Source organism: Plodia interpunctella, chromosome 6 (assembly GCF_027563975.2).
Source record: "Plodia interpunctella isolate USDA-ARS_2022_Savannah chromosome 6, ilPloInte3.2, whole genome shotgun sequence".
Classification (NCBI taxonomy): domain Eukaryota; kingdom Metazoa; phylum Arthropoda; class Insecta; order Lepidoptera; family Pyralidae; genus Plodia; species Plodia interpunctella.
The window spans coordinates 6,405,436-6,424,672 of NC_071299.1; the positions used below are offsets into that span (position 1 = coordinate 6,405,436).

The 19,237-nt window shown below is 37.9% G+C and overlaps 2 protein-coding genes across 7 annotated transcripts in view; one reads left to right on the forward strand and one right to left on the reverse strand.

The window, feature by feature from the left end:
* Nuak (Nuak family kinase) overlaps positions 1–10,271 on the forward strand; it is a 33,332-nt gene extending 23,061 nt beyond the window's left edge. For 2 of the 4 annotated variants that reach the window (XM_053747160.1, XM_053747161.1), the window contains exons 23-29: positions 57–168; positions 415–515; positions 1,305–1,331; positions 1,650–1,691; positions 2,309–2,376; positions 4,793–8,186; positions 8,611–10,271. In XM_053747160.1, the coding sequence (XP_053603135.1) occupies positions 57–168; positions 415–515; positions 1,305–1,331; positions 1,650–1,691; positions 2,309–2,376; positions 4,793–8,186; positions 8,611–8,671 (3,805 nt within the window). In that variant the 3' untranslated portion in view covers positions 8,672–10,271. The remainder of the gene's footprint in view (positions 1–56; positions 169–414; positions 516–1,304; positions 1,332–1,649; positions 1,692–2,308; positions 2,377–4,792; positions 8,187–8,610) is intronic. The other 2 variants (XM_053747162.1, XM_053747163.1) reach the window with 2 other exon arrangements.
* A 319-nt stretch (positions 10,272–10,590) lies between these two features.
* On the reverse strand, positions 10,591–19,102 carry DppIII (Dipeptidyl aminopeptidase III). 3 transcript variants are annotated; one of them, XM_053747165.2, is made up of 16 exons: positions 18,814–19,061; positions 18,600–18,680; positions 17,625–17,752; positions 17,345–17,497; positions 16,655–16,882; positions 16,273–16,399; positions 15,711–15,999; positions 15,063–15,188; positions 14,738–14,865; positions 13,992–14,134; positions 13,556–13,667; positions 12,666–12,798; positions 11,990–12,113; positions 11,612–11,759; positions 11,154–11,327; positions 10,591–10,781 (listed from the first exon to the last, which is right to left on the reverse strand). In XM_053747165.2, the coding sequence occupies exons 3-16, from the start codon at positions 17,748–17,750 to the stop codon at positions 10,624–10,626; spliced, it is 2,169 nt and encodes a 722-aa protein (XP_053603140.1). In that variant the 5' UTR covers positions 17,751–17,752; positions 18,600–18,680; positions 18,814–19,061; the 3' UTR covers positions 10,591–10,623. The 3 variants fall into 3 exon arrangements, with proteins under 3 accessions (XP_053603140.1, XP_053603142.1, XP_053603139.1); XM_053747167.2 differs by lacking the exon at positions 18,600–18,680 and having other exon boundaries at positions 18,814–19,102; XM_053747164.1 differs by lacking the exon at positions 18,814–19,061 and having other exon boundaries at positions 18,600–18,762.
* Between the last annotated feature and the right edge of the window lie 135 nt (positions 19,103–19,237).

A 19,237-nucleotide genomic window follows, 5' to 3' on the forward strand; every position in this document is an offset into this window, starting at 1 on the left:
ATTTTCAATGTTTTGTGAATTCAATGACGTTCATGATATGGTGTTTCCGTTTGAAGGTCCACACGAGCCGCACGCGCTGAGTCCGTGAGCTCCGGCGAAGAAGACGAAGAAGATGAGGGCTTCCACCTGCTCACTGCTGAGAATCTCTTCTCTACGCTGCTGCACAGGGTTGGCTATCTCTATCTCCCTTCATTTACATACATGATAAGAGAATACAAAAATGTTTAAAATGATTAGTCACTACTGCAATTACAAGCTACTGCATTGGAATGAATTTTGACTACAAAAATCGTGAATCTTTCATACAAGCTTCATATATTTGTTTTCGACTTTAGAAAAATGTGTCTGATTTGACTAGTTGGAAAATAGCCAACTACCGTGTCAGGTCAGGTAGTAATGTGATGACCGTGTCAGGTGCGCGCGCTGACCACGCGGCTGAACGGCGAGGAGGGCCCCGGGTTCCCGCAGCACCCGCACTCGCTGTTCAACAACCTGCAGTCACCGTTCTTCCACAGGTACGCATCGCACCACACTGCTTTGTGTGGCTTTGATGCCGGCTACTCACTCACCTGCCGCAGGATTCTAAAGAAAGGGATGCACGTATTTAACAGAAAAGGAAAGCCATCATGATTCTCTTTTGTTTTGTTTGCATCTCTTTCTTTTGCACCTTAAATAGGAGCGTGTGTAGCCGGTCTTAATCTTTATATAATTTATATTGATATGAATATAATCTAAATAATAAAATCATATCAATAAATTATAGTCTATGCTTCTTTCTCTAGATAAAATCAATTCTATCATCAAACTGAACTAATTATTTTAGCGATATGCCGTTATCCAGGGTTAAATTCACAGTAGCGGAAACATTATTAGAAATTTGCGAGTTTTCAGAAGAAATTTCCATGAGAATTTCTTCAGAAAATGTCAGGAAAATTTCAAGGGAAGACATTTCTGAGAACAGAGCATTTCACTAGTTATCCTCATTATTCTGAAATTCTCTCATTTTCTGAAACTTAATTTCGAGTCCATTCATTTAATAAATGTCGGCCAATTGGATTAAATACATCATAACCTTACTAAGAAAATGATATCATAATAATATATTGTAAAATATATCATTATATAATTATATTAATATATCATTTATAATCATTTGAATACTGACAACTATAAGTGCCGCCCATAGTAATATTAAATAGCAATAATATTTTAAAATGGTATGATTGGTTATCATGCTTAATTTATTATATAATAAGATGTTATTAAATTAATTACCTACTAATATGTTAATTTTATGCATGCAGCCCTCATTTACCGAGGAGACATCTGTTGTGAGTATAAAATTTTTTATCTTATTCATTAGTCACGAGACAGATTTAGAAACACTCAATAATTTGAATCAATTATCTAGTGGTACTGTGAGTTCTGATAATAAAAGTATTCAAAGTGCATAAAAGATAAACTGATTTTTAGTGGCAGTTTGAGAGGGACCTTAACATTATAACAGTTTTTATTTCGACACTGAAATAAATAGATCCAAATCAAAATGTATGATTATGTATTTTCACTAGAACACAAAGTCACAGTATAAATTTTTATTTAGTGCTAGCACTGTCTGTAACGTTGTGTTTGTGTTTGTTTACATGCAGCACACATAAATATGTGGAAAGTAAACGAAGTGTTTCCGAGACGTAAGTAAAAATGTGAATAAAAAACTTACCTATATCCCGTTTGTTTAAGTGCAGTGTTTCATATTTTCACTTGTGGAAATGATTTGTCCTTTTACAAAGTTCAATGGTTACCGATACACTAGCATTGTGTTCTATTTGTTATATAAATATATTCTAACATGGTTTTGTAACATTGAAATCCCGTGATATATATAAAAAAGAAACATGAAAGAAATAATGTATTTATTTAAATTGAATCATTGAATACAAATACAATCATGGGTACAAATAGTTTTGGTGTATAAAATACATCGAGCATGGTAATTGTTGTTCCAAATTGTATCCACGTGAGTGTCATAAAAAATTACAGTAATGGAAAGAGATTGCATAAAACCTCACTATGTGAGAATATAGGTAATACCTTTTATGAAATTCGTATATGTCTGTAGGATTTGCGTGAAAATATAAAAAAAAAACGAAGCGGTCGTAAGCAAAATGTGACAAAGACAGTTAAACTTACATTTTGTTATTGAACACGTGAAAGAAGTCATAAAGTTTTCCGGAGTAGTAAGTTAGCTGATATAATAGAGAAACTATAAATCAATTTGTATATAATTTGTAAATTGTTGGTATTCCAGACGCGAAGGCTGGGGCCGCGACCGCGACTTCGACTCGATGTTCAGCTCGCGCCAGCCGCTGCCGCGAGGTGAGTCTGCTCAGCGCTAGTCTGTGTGCACCCTACACCCTGTCTATTACACTCGCTCTACGGAAAACGTTCTCACCGCCTTCAGCCTTGCCAGCATTGACACGTCACACTGAACTGAGCTTTACGCTACGCACTAGCGGTCCGAGATCGAAAATTTAAAAATAAAGAACAATTGGCCAGTTATTGCAGTTAGAAAACAAACTTATTTGAAAAAATTTCAAAATAGGACAATAAGGTGTAATAAATACATTGATTACGCCAGAAAGGAGAATTTAAACTTTATTTATGGCAATGAGATGTTTAGGACCGTTAATATAAAAATTCCATATAATGATCCTGAAATATGCTGACGAAAAGTTAATGAATATCAAATGTAGAAAATTATTTAAGTGGGTACAAACTCTCAGAACGGAAATATAAATAACATAAATTTGTTTTTGTTATTTGTTTTTGGTCATGTATAAATCATATAAATATACATAAAACATTATCACGCTTTAGGTCTTCTGTTTACGGACACGTTTTCTATCGTACGCCGTATCTGTATCGTGTCGTACGGTCAAAACATGCCCGTGGGCAATAGGCCTTAGTTCGTTAGTATTGCCAAATTTTATGACCGTTCCGATATGTTCTTCATACTAAAATCCGAAATAAATATTTAGTTTTCAATATTTTAGTAATTAAAATCTCTTAACGGCCGTACACTTTGGCAGCTACTATATATTTTTGTTATTTCCGCTGATGCACCGCCAGTAGATAGTTAGCACCACATGTACAAGTCTGCATGGTAAAGCAAAGTGCCGCCAGAGGGCGACTGTGTTTAGGGAAGGAAACGAGGAAGTTTAAAGGGGTATTATAACAATTCTCTATTTTTGGGAACTTAAACCTAAACGCAGTATTGATTTACCTCATAAGCCATGACGTTTTAAAAAACTTTTAATTTTATGGATATTATTTAAAAAAAAAATTAAAAACAGTAGTAACAGGTAAACAACACTTAGCGCCCTTTAGTGAAATGTAAAGTAGATTACGCTCATAGAAGTGGCGCTTTCGAATAAAATTATATTTTGTTAATAACAAATAACGTGTTTCATTTCATTACAACCGGGGCGCTACTTTTAGTGAACAACCTTACATTCTCCATTTTCACAGCCAAGCCATGTTGTGTTGCTTACACTAAATGAATTCAATTAACATTACATACAAAAACAAATCTATTAATTTTTTATAAGACAACAGAACTTACTATTACATGATATAGTGCATCAAACACAAAAGAAGTACAGAATTCGAGTATTAGTAACGTTTTCCTTCGAACGAGATGTCTCATGTAAAATTAACACAATACGACAGACTGTTTGCAAATGAAATACGATTTTGATAATAGTCTATCGTATATTTGAGTGTAACTTTTAGATTTTTCTTAACATTTGACATTAATTTTTGTTAACCATTTCCTTTTGCATTGTAGTGTTATTTGTGTATTCAAAATGCATTATTTGTGCAGGTGTTGATTTTCTCCTACCCGCTAACACTAGCAGGAAAATGTTGCGTTGCTATCAGTCGCCACGAGATCGATTCATTCCGTAGTATCGATGCATGAAGTGAACAAAACAAATTTTCAGTTTCGCATCGCCTGTCGCATTGTTTTGTTATGTAAACGTAAAATCAATTTTTGAGCTATTTTCAGCGAGGAAACGAGCAGACATAGAAAGTAAATTAGTTTGTAAAGAGGAGATAGCATCAATGTGTAGATAGTGGATGTGGTAGCACTCGATGTGGGCGGCGGCGGGCGCGGCTAGCCTCGCTCGCGGCGGCCCGTAGTCAGTTGTGTTGGTGTGGTTGCAGTTGGGTTGCGCGTTACACTGCATGCTCCGACCAAATCTTCACTTCACAGCGGCACCAGCGCCAACCAAAAATCTGCCACAAACGCCACACAACAATAGGTACTAAACTATATTTATTTCTTCTTATGTGTTTTGTGTTCCGCACCGTGCGCCGCGGCTGTTTCCAACTAGACGCCTTTATTATATTGTCAGATTCATCGCTCCACTCATCTAGTTCGCATCTGGTAAATTATTGTAAGATTCGAAAGCAACATTTTAATGCATATATTTGATTTGTTTTTGCATACCTAAAGCTTTCCGTTTGATCTAAGCAGTTTGTACTTGCTGGCATTTTATTAACTCTAACCTGACGTATCAATGTGTGAATTAATCGCGAATAAATGTCAATGTGATTATATCAAAGTTTTGTATCGTTCAAGTTGTCAAAAGAGGAGCTCATGGGCTCAATATTATGTCACAGTCCCACGGAACAGATAGTAAACACATTTTAGTAAAACCGACACTGTAAATACGCCATCCCAGCGAGCATTCTGCATGATCGAAACGTGTGTTTTTCGATTAAATTTCAGGTAATAGTAAGAAATCCGGAAAGCACCAATCGCGAGCTCAACAAAACGTCGAATCGAACGCAGAGAGCGGGGCGGAGGGGGCCGCACTGGACCTGAGCTCCATACAGCTGAGTGAAGCGGAGATGAAGGCGCTGTCGGGGCTCACGCCAGCGCTGGCGCGGCGGCTGCAACGCCAGCTGCTGGCTCACCTGCCACCCAGCCTGCCACCCGCCGCCGCGCGCCAGCTGCGCCGCACGCTTTCGCTCACTGAGCCCGTGCCCGCCGCCCCGCAAACGGACCGCGCTGAGCCCTCACCCGCAGTCGATACCCCCGCCCCGAAGTCACCTGAACCTAAATCCGAACCCGTCACATACGAATCGCCGACGTCATACTGTACGCTGCCGCGGTTGCGTCGGCCGACCTCGGCCCCCCAGACGTCGCCTGAGCGGCCGCCGGGCAGCAGCATCCGCAGCACGCCGGAGCGGCCGCTGCTAAGCAAGTACCTGTCGCTGGAGGAGCCGAGCGCGCCTGAGAGCGGCAGTTTGCTGTCGGAGCCTAGCTACGCGGCAGCATACGGCCGCAGGCTCAGTGAGGCCTCTGGTCCGGTGCATCGCAAGCGCATTTCTCGCTTCCTGCGCCCGGACTTCTTCGACTCACCGCCAGATGAAAACGTCTACATCAAACATAAGAAAGAAAAGGAGCTTGAAACTCAAAAAATATTAAAGGAAATCCGGGAGAAGAAAAACAAATCCCTTGAATCTTCCCCGATCATAAAGAACATGATAGACGGGGACGCTCCATTTAGTTTCAAGGACGATGGCGTGTATTCTCGAAAATGCCTCTCGCCGATCTCCATTTTAACAACTAAGGAAAGAAGCCGCTCGAATACTCCCTTTTTCCCTAGTTTAGACAACATCAAAGAGAGTGCGATAGATTCTTCACTCACGAGGGATACAAAGCCGTATAAAGATTTCAGTGAATTAAAGCAAAAATCACAATTCAATGAGAGTTGCCTCGCTCCTGATTCTCGGTTGACGAGACCGAAAAGTTATCCTGTCAAAAATTTAGATTCTATTGAAGAGCCTGTCCAAAGTTTACGATCGGAAAGATCAGCTAGCAAAGAAATTGAAAGCAAGGAAAATAATTTACAACGAGAATCAAAATTAATAAGACCCAAAAGCTATCCTGCCAGTAGTCCTTCTCCGGAAAAAATGTATGTTAGCAGAAATATTAAGAAAGATCAAAACTCAGAAAAACCTCCACCATCTGCAAAGATCAATACACCGAGTCCAGAAGTAAAGAATGATATTGAAGTAAGTTTTAGTATTACTTTACCGAAGAAAAAACTTCAAAATGTTACAAAGAGTAATTTGTTGAAAAGTGAATCATTGAATAAAAATGAAGCTGAAAGCCCAAAAGTGTTATCAATTGGCGACAGTTTAGATTTGAAAAAATATAAAGTAATAAATAGTGAAACTACAACGGAACAAAAAGAACATAAGTTGGAAAATGGAACGGCGACTGTTGATGTAGGAGAGAAAAATAGTACCGAAGTATCAAATATCAAAATAACTAATAACACGTGTACAAAAGGTGACGATAAAATGAAATCCTCCGAGTTCGAAGGCTCCTCCGAGGCGCCAGCTGAAAAGAAAGGAACGATAAAGAAGAAAATAATAAAGAAAGTTTCTTCAAAATCAAAGACTGATGTAGCTTGTAATCAAGATACGGGTGAGACAAAACCTACGACGGTGAAGAAAAAGGTTACAAAAAAAGTAAAAGAAAAGAGTTCCGACGATGGAACAAAACCCACCGTCACAAAGAAGAAGTCCGTGTTGCAATCGATAGGGCACAAATTAGAGAAATTCGCATCCAACAAATCTGCTTCTCCAGAAAAAGTATCTGATAATAATATAGTTGCGTGCGAGGTGAAGAAAGATGGCGGGAAACAGAGCAGGTCCGCACGCGAGAACTCCGTGCCATTGGGCGCGGAGCCCCCCGCGGCGCCGGGGCTCGCGCGGGCTCTCACTCTCACAGACGTGGCCACTCTCGAGAACCAAAACACTAATGTAGGAAAAACCACGGTATCTAAAGTTTTGGGCCTATTCAAAAAATTCGAACCCAAAGAAAAAACCTCGAAGCCTGTAGTCGAAAAATCGAATAGCGAGAACCTCGAATCTAGTACCGATAATAGCAAGAAGAAAGAAAATGCGACCGAAGAAGATAACACAGAATCTCTCATTGATAAGCCCAGAAGGCCCACTTCCCTACTTTTAAATGGTTTGGGACGTAAAAAGTATGGAAAGACGACCAGTGACAGTGTTGTGATGGCGGCGGCGGCAGACGACGAAATGACTAGCAACAAGAAAGAAAACGAACCGAAGAATTTAAAGAACACATTAAAGTTAGATTTCTCCAGATTGCCAAGAGTTAAGAAAATAGTTCCTACTAATCCTGTGATAGAACCGCAATATATTAATAATTCGCTAGATGAAAAGGAGACTGAAAAGAAAAAATCTGAAAAGAACGGCATAGTTCTAGACGGCAATACGGTTGTTAATAATTCCGATACTATAAGTCGCAGTCGGTCCAGAAGTAGGTCAACTATTTCTAATTCAGAAAATAAATCTGATCTCAGCGTAGATTACAAAGCGCACGATACGAATCCTACCTCGCCTTCAGAAAATTTCGTCCATCATCCGTTGCGGAATCACGAGTCTCTTTCACCGGAAAAAGAAGATATAGTAGATAGAATACGCAGAAAAAGCTTTTATTCTAGATTTAACGAAAAGAAGCAACGACGAAAGAGTAATATAGTCGGTCCGGGCGCCGCCGAGTACGACCCTCTGGCGCGCATTCACTCCCCGCCCGCGGAGGCAAAGTTCGACAGCTCTCCCACCTCTCCCGTGACGTCATACGACTTGTCCCCGGGGTACTCCATCGCGTCCGATCTGTCGCCGTCCACCGAACGTTACCGATCTCTCTTGACGGACCTTCCTGTCAACACTAGAAGTCATTTGAGATTCGATAATTACGGTCTGAACGATAAAATAGATACGTACCGATCGCTCGACCGCAGCTCGCTGAGGAAGTACCCCAGCGGCCGCGGCTTCCTGGAGCCGGAGCCGCACGCGCAGCGCTACTCGCGCACCAAGTCGCTGCTGGACAGCTGCGACGCCGAGGAGCCGCCGCTCGCTCTGCGGGACCCGCACAAGTACAACCGGACTATCTCTATGTACTCTCCGGGCAACTACGCCACCTACAGACCGAAACGAACTAGAAATTCTGCTATCATACTCAAAGAAAGCGAGAAAGAACCTAGTCCTGAAAATATATTAGACAAAATAAGACAGAGAAAAAAGATATCCATCAGCGTAACTAGGAAACCGGACTTCGAAAAGGACGCCCCGTCAAGGTGTGTATTTTTCCTCTACTTGTCACCTAATTAATTATTGTTTTTATCAAATAACTTTCCCAAGTGAACATAATATGATTTTATTCTGTGCACGCTTCACGCTTTGAATTACATTTACAGCACTAATGCTTTTACAATTACGACGAACATTATAGAGTTAATCAAAAGGTCATTTATAGAATGATAGAAGTTATGTAGATAGAATACTACTGTTTTCAAACTTAATGTATTATAATATATATATATATATATACACATTGTGTCACTCTGATTCATTAATGTGTGGTCTTTTCTTCATATCACACACACATGTTACACGAAGTATTATGTATTTTGTAATAGATAAACTCATAGAACATCAAAAAATGTAACCTACGACGTAATAATGTCGAGAATTGTGATACAGCGTTGTGTTGTGTTTCAGATCCACTATCTCACCTAAAGGCGAAAGCGACGGTGCAGAATGCTCTGAAAAAATTGACTGAGAGGAACTACTGAGGTCGGCCGCGGCTCCGGAACCTTTGTGATCTATTCAAGCATTTGTTGGCAACTTTTTATTGTGAAATTCAGCAGAGGCGCCAATACCGTTACATTTTAATCATTATAGTTGACAGAATCTAGAAACGCTCACACGTTTTATCATAAACATATAACATAACATTATAATTGCCATTATATCGTTTTGACACAGGCTTCAACGACAAATTCTTGCCAAAATGTAGTCTTATGTAAATTTAATATAAAATTGATCAATGACAGAATATTTACAAGACTGTCTTTAGTGGCAAATTAGTTACTACAAGGAATCTCTGTCGAAAATTTGTTTTATAATATAGTTTAATTCGGAATGATGTGCTGTTTTCTCTCAATATAGAATATAGTGACTCACTGTTAATTTATTAAATTACTAGTTACGATTTTTAACTTTTGATTGTTACATTTCGCAATGTGTTTGCACCGTAGCTTTGTTAACAAAAGAAAGCTGAAGTCAATTTCGCGGTTCTCTTTGTGAAATAGCATATTTGTTAGTACAGTATGCAGCACGGTGTAGGAACGCTTCTCTTTGGATAGAACTACAGATTTAGTGAGCAAATTGACTAAAGAAAATTTATAATTTGCTATCAACTTTTGTTGAGCGTTTATTGTATGTGCCTTTATAAACTTAAGTGACTGGATTTGATATTTGTCTATTTTATTGAAACAAATGAAATGACACGATTTTTATGTGTGTGTTTGCACAAATATGTTTTTACTCAGTATGAATAATTTTAATTTTCTCATAGTTATAACAATTTACATTTTTATGTGACCCTAAGTCAATTTTAAGTTTAATGAATTTACCACAAAAAGGTGTTTACATTAAAATACTGGATAAAGACTTCTTGGACTGATTTTATGTTTTTGTATTTCTGTCATACACTGATTGTCAAGTATTTAAGTTAAACACCTTTTTATGATAGTACAGTATTGTTTATCATAATCATAGATTGAATGCAGTGCGGTATTCTACTTATAAAATTCTTTATTCAATTTTATTGTATTCTCTTTCATTAAATTACGTTAGAAGAAATAGATAGCAATAGTATTGAATAAAGAATTTTTGAACTGAAATACCGCCACTTAGTAACAGCAATCGAATAGAATGGTGCTTAGACGATTTTGTTAGGAGTAACATTTATTTATAGAAAGGACGTGTTAGTTATCACTCACATAATACATGTATGTTTCGAACGTTTTGAGATTTCAGTTTTATAGGATTTAAGTATGTACAGTGAAACAGCGTAGTATCGTATACGGATTTGTTGCATTATAAAGTATATTTGTTGCCATCTCAACGCTGAGTGACATTTTGTTGTAAATGACGAGCAATAACATATTTCGTTTATATAAATCAGTTTTAACATTTCACTTCATCGCCACGAACATTTATTTTTCTAGAATTGAAATTATTTATTAGTGTGTGGTGATTTTTAATATTTTTCAAATATGACGTGACGCAGATACTGTGATTGTTGTGATAAATATTAAAACTACTATCACACACGTTTTGTATTGAATGTGAATAAAATATATAGTTGAAAAATATTTTTGTTTAGTTTTCGGAAGTACACCTCATTTAAACCCAAGTTCTAATTATGCGAATCGTAAGAACAAATATCTGTAGGTACAGACACTGATTTGATTTGTACGGCCAACTTGATTCTATATAAACATCCAAAAGGCATTCGACAAACTTTATTAGGTGTGACCGCACTGTTATTACCGCTTGTGCGAATACTCAGTAAGTTTCAATGTGTCACCGAATCTCGAGAAAAAAAATCGCGCGGTGGAATATCTCAATGCGGACAGGACTTAACTGGTAAATAAATGCAAACTGAGGCGATAGTAAATAAAAAATGTCACATGCGAGTACATAATTTATTAAAAAGCAAGCCAATCATTCGGTGAGCGTGTGCAGGTCGGCGAAGTAGCGCCTATCCGCCTCCGCCAGCTGCTCCAGCGCGTCGTCCACGTCCGTGCGCGGGAAGCGCTCCACCAGCGACCGCACCATGCCTTCTGCGGTGGCCGCGTACCGGTGCAACCTCGCCGAGTCACCTGCCGGCAATACTACTCTGTATAGATCGATTCACAAAAGATGATCACAAATGGCGGTCGTCTGCGCATTTTTCTTGAGCGTTCAAGAAAAATATATTTGAGACAAAATAATATTTTGCACTAATTTCGTCATCCCGCCTCGCCCTGCATCTCTAAAGAGACCTAAAAAATACCTTCTACCCATTGGTCACCTCTAGTGAATCGTACTGTATTGAGTACCTCGAAATCGCCCAGTAGATTTAACATAGATGAGTAACAAGGATCCTCACACAACGTTCACATGTATTTATATTTCGTGTTAGTGGGATAGTGCGATGAAAATTAGAAAAAGTTAATAGATAAAAAAGAATTGATGAATTAGGTTTGTCGTACCGTCGTGTGTAGTGTTGGGCTGCACGAAGATGTTCCGGGGTTGCTTGTGCATCATGACGATGTTGCGCCAGCGCGACCAGGCGCCGTCCAGCCGGCTGTACTTGTTGAACAGCTGCTCGCCCGCACCGACGTCGCCGGTCGCTTTGATCGTCTGTAGCTTCACTAGGAAGTCGCCTAGAGGAAAACAATACTCGATTACATCAAAGAAAAAGACTATGATGATTTCCAAAAACATGTGTTTAAATTGTGGTATTGAAAGAAAACTCCACAATGTATAAACATCCTACATCATTTTACCGACTATAGGTATGCAGAAAATGGAGAGCATGCTATCATACCACAAAAATAGAGATTTAAACTTTATGGGAATTTAATTGGATTGGAATACAAACTACAAGTAAGATTCGAACCTAGGACCTTAATTCCCAGGCATATTAACCGCCGCTCCATCAACTTACCGATGATCCTCTTCCCGTCGGTGGCCAGGCGGTCCCTCTGTAGCGTCAGCAGCAGGTTCTTGTTGGGCTCCGGCTCGGTGACGGTCAGCAACCCATCGCCCTCCAGCTCCAACAGCCGCATCAACACGAACCGCGCACGAGCGTGCGCCTGGAATATTAACCATGCGATATTAGGTCTTATTACAAAAACAATACTATATACAATTATAATAACCTAATGGGCCATGTCATGTATAACAAAACAGGTGGGGTATTTACAACCCCTCCATCTCACTCCAAGCCTAATTTTATGGTTATATCAAAGTTAAAATTCTGTGCCGAATAGAGGCTATGCTCCACAGTGAGCAGAAGAAGATAAAAATGAATGAATGCAATAACCTGCAGCCAGGTCTGCGTGGAGGGCTGATACATCTCCGTGGCTTTGGCGGCTCCGTTCCACAGCAAGCTGAGCCAGTTCACGTACACCACGTCCTCGGCTTCCTCACCCGAGTGACCGAAGATCCTGACATCAAATATATAATATTGAGGGGGGATATATATGTGGCAAGCGTTAGAATAGGATGTGAATGACGTACGAGACGAGCGATAATAACAGCTAATAGGCAATAACATTTCAAGAGCATTGGTGTCCACAGGCGAATCTTCAAAATAGTAACGTTCATTTTTCAAGCAGGCTGATTAGATTTGGCATCGGAAAGAGATTTTACCCAACGGTGGGAAGTAATGGTTTTATAAAAAAGGATGTGTGTATTTGGTAATAAATTATATTCTACTAGCCGGGTAGTTCTACGAGGAGCAAAAGGTGTAACCCTATGTGTTATTCCAGGTTATATTATACCATCAGTCCAATCAGTCTAGTAGACTTTAGTAACAAACATACACACATACCATATATCCTCACAAACTTTCGCATTTATAATATAGTGGGATATAATATTTGGTACACGGGTAGAGTTACTCGTATACCAAATATCATAGCAATCGATCCATACACACATACAAACTTTCGCATAGGAAGTAGTAATGAAGGCAAGGAAGTATAGAATGTACCCACTGCAGTATGTCGGGGCGCAGCGAGAGGTAGAGCCCCACGGCCTCGGCGCGGCACTCCTCGAAGGCGGAGCCCAGCGTCGTGAACTTGCTGTCGTACGTCTCCCCCTCCGAGTACCACTGCTCTATGGGCTTGCCTGGAAACGGATCCATACTCACTTGTAGAGAAGGTATAACTTTCATTAAAACTAACGTGAGAAATCATCAATGGATCAATGGCCTGAAATAAATTTATAATTTTTATTATCACGTCATAAACTTCAGTCATAAACTTCACGTCATAAACTTCTGTTTTTTTGAAAAGGGCATACCCCGTTTCTGAAAAAAAAAGCGGTAAACGCCTAATACGCAGGCCGAAGCCAAGAATAATAGGGAAAATTTTTATATGTATACTGAAAGTAGATGTTCGTGTAGGTGATGTTAGAAATTTATACGTGATTCCCGCATTTCTGAAATGAAATTCCTTTCTGAAAGAAAGAAGTGGAGGAGCGACGTGCTGTACTGACCCCACATAAAGTGGGATAAGACGGATTATGGACATATTTAGTACTAGCTATTGCCCGCGGCTTCGCCCGCGGAAATGTCCCACGGAAACAGTTATTTTTCCGGGATGAAAGGTCGAAATACATGTATGCAAAAATTCAAGAAGATTGATTCAGTAAAAAAAAGATGAAGTAACAAACAAATAAACTTACTTTCGCATTTATAATATTAGATAGGATTAAGTGAACTTATCCTTAGAAGTAAAGTTTGACACCCTTAAAGTAACAACTAATAACTTCCTAGCGTGTCGTCCTCTCTATATTTGTGAATGCAACACCCACACAGCATTATCTGTGACATCACACAGACCGTTCAGTGTGCAACAACTAATAAAAATAAGCTATATCTTACCAGTGAGCGGATTCCTGACCTTCTCCCTGTCGAAGTTGAAGCTGCCGTCCGCGTTCTGCCTCAGTAACTTGCCGCTGCCGTGGCCCAGCAACTCGTGAAGACCAACTTGAACCTATAACATCGAGATTTTTTAGAATTAATATCACGACTTCGCTCGAGTAAAACATAATAAGTTATAGACCTCAACCTGCCTCCTCTTTGGGAAAGGTATTACAACCTGCAAGCTGGCAAAGCAATGTGTCCCTTAATCGCCTCCTATGACATTCATGGCAGATGGTAGTACCATCAATGGTAGTGATCGATAGTACTTGTGACTTTTACGAATATAATTATATAGGGGTAGTAGCGTATATTAGTTAACTTGAATAGTCAAATAGTTGGCAGGTTTTCCGCATACCTGCTTGGTAATATAAAAAAAAATAACCAAGGTCCTAACCTCAAAAGCAGCGACTCTGTATTTCTCCAGCAGCTGCTTGTCGGAGTCTGACAGGAACGGGATGACGGACTCCTTGTACGCGGCCGGGATCACGTTCCCCAGGGACACGTTCTTGAAGCCCTCGTTTTGACGGATCTCGTCGTCTGTACAGTTTTAATAGTAAGTCATGATACATTGGGGGCTAATGCCCGCAAATTCGACGCTAGGGGAATATTTACACAACATTTTCGCGAACTTCAATTTGTTTAACTTTTGAAGGGCGGTCATAATTTTCCAAGCATATGAGATAGTGTAATTAGAACGTAGTGATTAAATCCTCTTGGAGTGTAATTAATTAAAACAGGCGCGAAAATATATATATATCGCGAATATATATATATATATATATATATATATATATATATATATATATATATATATATATATATATGAATAGAAAATTACAATAGAATAAAAGTTCAGTTGAACGCATTGATCGATCTAACTTTTTTCGATTGTAAATATACTTAAAACTATCTAAAATAAATGAGAGTGCTATCTCCCGTTGGTTCTTCTACCAATATTGATCATTCTATTTGGTATTGCAATGGTAAAAATTTTAGTTAAAAATCCATTTTCTTCTCTTTCTTGACAGACTGTATTCACTAAACAATAGTATGTGATTTGTGGTGTCGGAGATAGTTGAGAGTGACATAGGCTAGAGAAAGCCGTGGGTACTAACAAATAAATAAACAAAAAGAACATACAATTAGGAATGTTGATGCCGGCGGGGATGCCGCTGCCGGAGAAGGCCAGCACGTCCAGGCTCGTGAAGTCCGGACGCAGGAACGCGTCCTTCTCCAAGTCTTCACCCCACGGCAACAGCTTGATGAATCTGCACAATGTGTATTATATATGTTTATTTATTACTTACAACTACCATTACATACTTATTGACATAACTTCCGGCCCATCCCGGATTTGCTCGAGTAAAAACATAAATTGTAGATGCGGTAAAGTACTTAAATCCCTTTAATTTACGTATTTCTTTTGTTTTGTTGTGTGCGATGAAGTTAATTCAAACAAACGTACCCCTCGGCGCCGTCGACCAGAGTACCGAACTTCTTGGACATCTCCTTGTTGACCATAGACACGAACCCCTCGAACTCCCCCCGCTGCCCACTCGGGTCGCGGTACGTCTCTATAAACCCTTGGTATCTGCAAATATTACGACATGGTGCAGATAAGCACTTTAAGCCTAAGGTTGAGCTAGCTCCAAAGTAAGTTCGAGACTTGTGTTATGGGATACTAACTCAACGATACTATATTTTATAACGAAAACATATATAGATAAACATCCAAGACTTGGGCCAACCAGAAAAAGATTATTTTCCACTATGACCCGACCGGGGATCGAACCCGGGACCTCTCGGTTCACAGGCAAGCACTTTACCACTGCGCCAGCGAGGTCGTGAAACTGGGAGAAATGTGTAATTATACGTACATTCACTTTTACAATTCTTTAGACTGTGACATGTAGTCGTGCATGTCGTACGAGGTAACAAAAGCAAAATAGCATTCCCAAATTCCCTGACGTCAAACAGGCCCTCAAATTTGAACCCCTAGTGAAACTGGGAATACGTGAAAATGAGAAAGAGAGAGATTTTTATCATGTTCCTCGTGTTCCAGTTCCAAGAGACAAAGCTTCAGACAATATATTACTATTATAAATTCCCTTACGTTTCGATGATTGGCCCCTTATCTTTAATCCAATATCTGCTGCCCTCCTTGTGCTCATCCAAGCTACCTTCCCTGAAGCTGTTAATATAATGTTTGAGCATATTCTTCTCGTTGTCATTGGCCGCGTACTGCTGCGCCTTGCGAAGGTTTTCGTTGACGATCCGCAGTAGTGGCGAGTAGTCACCGCGCGTCACTTGGAAGTAGGCATTTTTGTATTGCTCCTTGTCCATGGTCAATGGCGGCTTGGGTGACGTCTCCACGCTCGCCAAATGGATTGTGTATAAAGGTACTGGAATCAAAAGTTGAACACAACTGGTAGAAAAGTCCGTTGACTTAAAGTTCAACTTTTTTTTTAATAAAGTAACCACTTATTTAAGAACAAGTTTTGCCTGGATACTTATTTATGCATATACATATTCGAATCTGATAATTGAACAATATTTCTCAAAATGTAGCATATAGTCACGTTTACCTTAAAACATAAATAGGAAATCATCGAATCATTGTTTATTTTGCAGAAACATGCATAAAATTGTTAAGAGTCACATAAATATACACTCACATCCATCTCCAGCCGTTGTTTTGAATGTTCGACAAATGTAAGCCTCTATTCTCTTGGTCTTCATCCAATCATTCACCAGGTTTGAGTCAGCCTCAGTACAGTTGCTTGAAAAATATGTTGTAACTCCCTGAAAAAATAAAAAATATAGGTGTGGATCAATATTTTTTCATTCCTTCTCTGTCTGTGCAAAACCAGGGTCAGCATAAAATAAACCCTGCTGCCTGACGATATCTCTCCTTGGGAATGCCATTCTTGCCTATAAGGTTAAATTACTATAGTTTAACGTCTAAAAAAGAATTTAAAGAATAAATTTAAATTATTTGGACAATGAAACTACAACTGTTATCTTCTTAATTAAACTGAAACAAGTACATATACTCACTTTATCAGCCAATCCTAAGCTAGTCAGTCTCAGTTCTATACTAAAAATAGCATTCTTGGTGTTTTGCCACAGCTTAGTGATATGTGTAGTGTCATTCTCGTATGCTTTCGACGCTCTCACGATAGTGTCGAAAGCATTCTCAGACAAGTTTGGAATGAACTTAGTATCTCCGAATCCTTTGTAGTTGCCACTATTGGCAAACAATCCACCGGCGTATACGAGGAAAGCCTAAAACCACAGATATAATAAAGACAACGACAATTTCATGACCTCATACATAATAAGGGCAGAGGATGTGGTTTAGTTTATGAATGGAAATTTAATGAAAGATAAATTATTTTCAACAGACATTGGTCGAAAACTTAATGGCAAAACGTCGTACACACGCATGCTGGATTCATTATGATATTTTATGCTATTTTACTAGGCATCAATGAAGACATAAAACGGATATTATAGTAGTAAAAGTTTGCAGAGCGAGAAAGATAATATGGATCTTTATCAAGATGAGAGGTAATCTAATTGCTTATATGTAGATGGAATAAAGATTTGAGTAAATAAAGGTACAATGGTATGATTATTTCCGAATACATGTAATTCACCAAGCATTGTGATAAGGAAATTATGATAAAATTAGTTCAAATATACTAAGGATGACATGAAATGTAGTATAATAATAATAAAAAGTACCTGAAAATCATCTTCAGTGACACCTGCTTTCAAAGATGCAGCCTTTAGATCTTCCAAGGGTTGAGCTACAAAAATCCTATGTAGCAGGGAAAAAATCCGTGGAGATTCTGGACTTGTCTGAATTAGAACAATAAGTCCACCATTCCATGCAGCCTGAAAAATTTATATTATAAATAACAAATCATTTAAAAGAGAAAAAAGAATTATATTTAATGAAAGAATGAATTATAATTTGTTAAAGAAGATGCCTTACTCAACAGGTTTTTTTTTTTAATCTCACCTGACTTAAATAATGAGCATATAATTTTTCTTGATTTGTCAAATTGTTGAAGGCCTGTGAACTATCAAGCTCCACAAATCTCTGGTTGTTTGGAAGTAGAAAATTTGACTTATCTATTGCAGCCATTCCTAAAACAATAATTTATTTTGTATTACATGTGAGAATTTATAATTTGGGTATTACAAGAAGTCTTGTATAAGTATTTACTGTAAATAGGTATAAGTTCAGATAAAATAAAATATAAAATACTGAATTTTATAACGGTTATTTTTCATAAATGCATATCAATGATGTGATTATGAGCTAGGTATGTATGAATATCTCAAGAGTCTAAATAAACTGGTGTTTATTATACACAGCTGAGTATAAACTGATTACCAAATGTATACTGCACTATCTTATAGGCAAAAAAATAGTAACATACAAAGTATATAATAAATTATTATTTTCAAAATCATGAACGTTATGATTCCTGTGGTGACGAAAAATATTCATAAACATGAAAAATAGAATTAAAATTATGAAAGATATGCATTTGTGATACCAGTTTATTATGTTGTGTATATAGATTAATAAATAAAATGGATCTTGCTGGACAATATGTTAAAATGCTATGACAAAAAAGTAAAAACTATTTTGAAAAATAATTATTGGGAATTGGATGATAGATACATGACATATGAAAAATTCTCCACTATCAAAACATTTTATAAAAGAAACATGTTATGTTATGTACATAGTTGGCTTTGTTTGACTTGTATCTCAACATAACATGCTTTTAAAACTTTTAATTAGGTATTTCATTTTTTAAGTTTTTCTTAATAACAATTAAAGGTTGTAAAAAGCAGAATATGGACAATATTATAAGAGATCTATGTTTATTCTCCAAATGACTGCTTTGGTAGGTTTGGTTTGTTGGTAGTACTCTACTGATGTTAGGATTATTGACGAAATAAAATAACGATTTGTACTGACCCTTAACTATTTTTGTCGAAGTTGGAGGAGACGCTCTAAATTGTGCTGTAGTTGTGGCAATTGACTTGCGACTGCATTTGCCTATAAATGAATCAGCAGTTATAAGCCGCCGGCATTTTATAAGATTAATCGTCAAAGTACGTAGCATTGGAATAAAGTCTCAGTGGTTTTTATATTTAGATTATAAAAGAGTATATATTTATTCTATACTTACTGAAATTTATTAATTTAAATGGTCAAGATCGGTTTACAAATTTTCCACTTGGCACAATTCCTTTCCTTGAATATTTTTGATTTTTTTGAGGTTATAAATCTGTTTACGGAGATAGTTAAAATAAACTGTAATACTATTTTACTTAACATAAAACAATATACAATTACTTTCGGACGGCTTTAGAGCATATAGTCATTCACAAGCCTAATTTTAAGCTTTTTAAATTTTGTGATGTTTGATATTTAACGTTAGTCACAAGAATATTTACGGGGAAGTGACACTGTAGACTAGTGTCTTCGTAAATGTTTGCCACGTTCATAAATATACTTTTCATAAATTGTTTGATTTTATAAAGTAGGTATTTCATTTAAGAAATACAATAATCAATACGTTTAATTATTGATACAAATAAATGAAATAAAAT

Bases quoted from the DNA above. Each gene is read 5' to 3' on its own strand.
- DppIII (XM_053747164.1), bottom strand. From the start codon at position 18,747: ATGCTACGTACTTTGACGATTAATCTTATAAAATGCCGGCGGCTTATA. The intron at 17,753-18,599 runs GTCAGTACAAAT...TTATTGTTTTAG, and splicing joins TTCGACAAAAATAGTTAAGG to GAATGGCTGCAATAGATAAG. The intron at 16,883-17,344 runs GTACTTTTTATT...CTGTGGTTTTAG, and splicing joins TCACTGAAGATGATTTTCAG to GCTTTCCTCGTATACGCCGG.